Source organism: Rhagoletis pomonella, unplaced genomic scaffold (genome assembly GCF_013731165.1).
Source record: "Rhagoletis pomonella isolate Grant_MI unplaced genomic scaffold, Rhpom_1.0 Rhpom_scaffold_00001, whole genome shotgun sequence".
Lineage (NCBI taxonomy): Eukaryota > Metazoa > Arthropoda > Insecta > Diptera > Tephritidae > Rhagoletis > Rhagoletis pomonella.
In genome coordinates this window covers 90,200,755-90,204,186 of record NW_023458555.1, presented here as the reverse complement: position 1 = coordinate 90,204,186, position 3,432 = coordinate 90,200,755, and the positions used below count along the sequence as shown (strand labels likewise).

General features: G+C 33.9%; 1 protein-coding gene across 1 annotated transcript; it reads left to right on the top strand.

Moving 5' to 3' along the window:
- Positions 1 to 430: 430 nt before the first annotated feature.
- LOC118734099 (putative nuclease HARBI1) lies at positions 431 to 1,596 on the top strand. The gene is made up of 4 exons (XM_036463809.1): positions 431 to 546; positions 610 to 676; positions 1,072 to 1,318; positions 1,376 to 1,596. The coding sequence occupies exons 1-4, from the start codon at positions 431 to 433 to the stop codon at positions 1,594 to 1,596; spliced, it is 651 nt and encodes a 216-aa protein (XP_036319702.1).
- Positions 1,597 to 3,432: the final 1,836 nt, after the last annotated feature.

Here is a 3,432-nt window from a genome sequence, read left to right as displayed (position 1 = left end):
TACCATTTCCACGAAAAGTTGTTTTTCTCATATATAATATATGGAAAACTTTGAGCGACCTCGAAATATTTTTTGATTTCAAAATACAAAAAAAGGGGTATATTTTTTTGATATAGAACAATTCTAGGGGTGAGAGCATTAAAATTCCTGCTTTACTTATTTTGGACCACCCTACATTGTACAAAGTATATCCGAATGAGATAGTAGTGCACACTACTACTACAGCCCTGTTCTGCAATCCGAGTCGGAAGCCCATCGGAATTCAATTCCGACTCGGAATTGAAATGGTATTCCACAATCCGATCGGAACTTTTGTTTCGAAGTTAATATCGAATCCGATTGTGTAAAAAAAGGAACAAACCTCCGATCTGTCAACTTTGTTTTGAAGTGTATCAATTTCATTTGGATAAATAAAACCGAGAAAATAAACATGAGTTCAATTGTTTTATTGGCGGTTTTGCTGAATAGTGAGCAGCAAACATCTGAAAAAGTGAAGCGAAAAATTTTGCGCGATCACAGCAATCCCATGGAATTACCGGACTCAGCGTTAGTAGTATAAAAACTATACTGTACTAACGCCATTTCAAACTATTAATTTATATTTTACAGCTTTATTGCACTCTATAGAATAAGTAAACAAGCGTTCCTCATGATTTTTACAGACTTGCAGCCTTTTGTACAAAGAAGCTCCATTCCCGCAGTGTTGAAATTGGCAGCAACGTTGCGATTCCTCGCCGAAGCCTCGCTTTGGGAAGGAGCACCGTCTCCAAGATAATTTCAGAAATAATTACGCTCATGGAGCGGAGACTTTGCTCAAAATGGATAAAATTGTTCATGCCTTAGCAAGAGAAAAGAGCCGCCAAAAGTTCTTTCTACGAACAATTTGGTATTCCGGGTGTGATTGGATGTATTGACGGCACGCACATCAAGCTATTGCAACCACAAGACGGGTCTGCTTTTTTTTAACCGAAAAGGAAATTTTAGCATTAATGAAATGGTTGTTATTTGCCACAATTACTGGATTTAATATAAAAAAAAGTTTTCGTAAAATGTGTTTCTTATTTATTTCAGATTTGCGCTCATAGTATGGTTATTAGAGCTATTGATGCTTGTCATCCCGGTTCTAGCCATGACTCCTTTATATGGAGCATGAGCAATGCAAGACAGTTAGTCATGACGAAGTATCGAGATGGTGATCACAATTCGTGGTTATTGGGCGATGCCGGGTATGCTCTGGAACCTTTTCTATTAACACCATATAGAAAACCAAAACCACGGTCTATACAACACGCGTTTAACAAAACACATTCTTCGGCACGTAATATAGTTGAACGAACAATTGGGGTTCTTAAAACTCGTTTTCGTTGTTTATTAGGAACCTTGCAGTACAAACCAAAAAAGGTTGTGAAAATAATTAACGTATGTGTTGCCTTGCATAATATTTGTCGCCACTATAATCTTGAATATGAGTATGATGAACCTGAAGAAAACGCCAGCGAAGTAGATAGTGAAGTAGATAGATTTGTACTAACAGACATTAACTTCCAAAGTGAAGCACAAAGAATTAGAGACGGAGTTGCGAATAATATTATATAATATTTTAATAAAAACAAGTATATTTAATAAAAACCAGTACTGTAATTATAAATGAACAATTTTCATATGTCTGGATTTACTTCCACGAAATCCAACATATTTTTGCTTTGTAGTAATTACCACTTTTATTTTCTCTACTTAAATTCTTTGCTGTTCGCTGACTATAACATTTTTTCTTTGACCGTTAACAGTTATATTTTTGTTTTTCGTTTTGATTATTTTCTATTCCACTGGCTTTTAGCTGATCGGAACATTTCCGATAATCGGATTGCAGAACATCAAATTTCCGATAGAATTCCGATTCGAAGTGGATCGAAATGTAGAACAAGGTGGAACACCAACAATCGGAAACAAATCCGATTCCGATTCGAATCGGATTGCAGAACAGGGCATACTTACGTATGCAACTTTAAGTAGTATGCAGATACATATTTGAATGTTTTTGTATTTGGCAAAGTTTGACATTTTATGGCATCGATTTCCGTTGCATTTTAATTAAATGGAAGTACGTATTTGCATTTGCATAGAGCAAATATATGCACATATTTTACATGTTCATGTGTTGTAGTACAAAAGTACGGAAATAGTTATTAAATCAATAAAATATGTAAATAAAACCCCTTAGGTGTTGCATTTAAGAGAGAGTAGTGCTTACATTTTTGAATTAAACTTTTTACCACGACAAATGTATTTACATACTCACTAAAATATAAAAAATAAAATATTAAAATTTATGGCAGGCAGGGTTGTATGAAATTGGGCCGATTTCGTTTATTTTTATTTTAAACGAAGAAGGAATTTTCTTCATAAAATGTTTGTTATAAATGTCTTAATTTTAAGTGTGAAGTTTTATTCGCAAATTTAGAAAATAAGAAATTGTTTCACTGTTAAGACACTTCAGATGCGTTTGTGTTTGTATATAGTGCCAACAAACAGAATAAATATTACATGTAGATATTGTCTTCCCAGATAGCGCATATTCAATTCTGCCTAAATTACAAAACATCATTTTTGCCCACTCCCAAAGGTTTAAAGTAAGGGAAAAATTGATGTTTTCAAGTACTATGTACACATATGTATGTATTTTTTTAAACAAACTTTTATGCTGAGGACTTATTTAAATTCCAAAAAACCGAATGCCAACTTGAATTAAAGGAACCAACACTGAAGTGAGTCAAAATGAAAATAAAAGAGCACTAATTTCTATGTGAAGCAAAACTCTCTGGGAATCCTACGAGATATTTGCCGCTCATATGACCTGTCATCTAAATGGGTGATCTGCAGTCTTTTGGCATCATATTTTACATCAGAATTGAAGGGATTTCTGAAAAATCTGACCAGTTCTTTTGTGTAACTGTAATTTTGCATCCCTTGTCAACATATGGCCTCGGTTGATGTTAACTTAAGGTCGTTGTTTTACTGCCTTAAAATTTAAGGAAAAATTTAACAGCGTCTTTTATGTGTACTGGTTTCTATTTGAGTGTATACACTCATATATATACACTCATGTATATACTCAATATATTGAGAATCGGTCAGTCTGAAAAGGCCTTCTAGGGAAGACAATAGGTTTGTTCGTCGAAAATCTAGCGAGGATTATCACTCAAGATATCAGATAGTAAGAAAAAATACTCCCAAATTCTCTCTTGTGTAGAGAAACTTGTAAATTTCTGTACGAACGTAAATTTGCAAGTTTTTCTGCCAGCTAGTGTTCACGGTTGCATTTCAAACAAAAGAAATTTAACGAACTTGTTTATTCAAATTATCGTCGACAAAAAATCCAACCATGTGCCACAATCATATGTTTTTCCTAATTGCAAATTCTTGTTATCAAAA

Bases quoted from the DNA above. Each gene is read 5' to 3' on its own strand.
- LOC118734099 (XM_036463809.1), top strand. From the start codon at position 431: ATGAGTTCAATTGTTTTATTGGCGGTTTTGCTGAATAGTGAGCAGCAA. The intron at 547-609 runs GTTAGTAGTATA...TATATTTTACAG, and splicing joins ATGGAATTACCGGACTCAGC to CTTTATTGCACTCTATAGAA. The intron at 677-1,071 runs GTACAAAGAAGC...TATTTATTTCAG, and splicing joins TTACAGACTTGCAGCCTTTT to ATTTGCGCTCATAGTATGGT.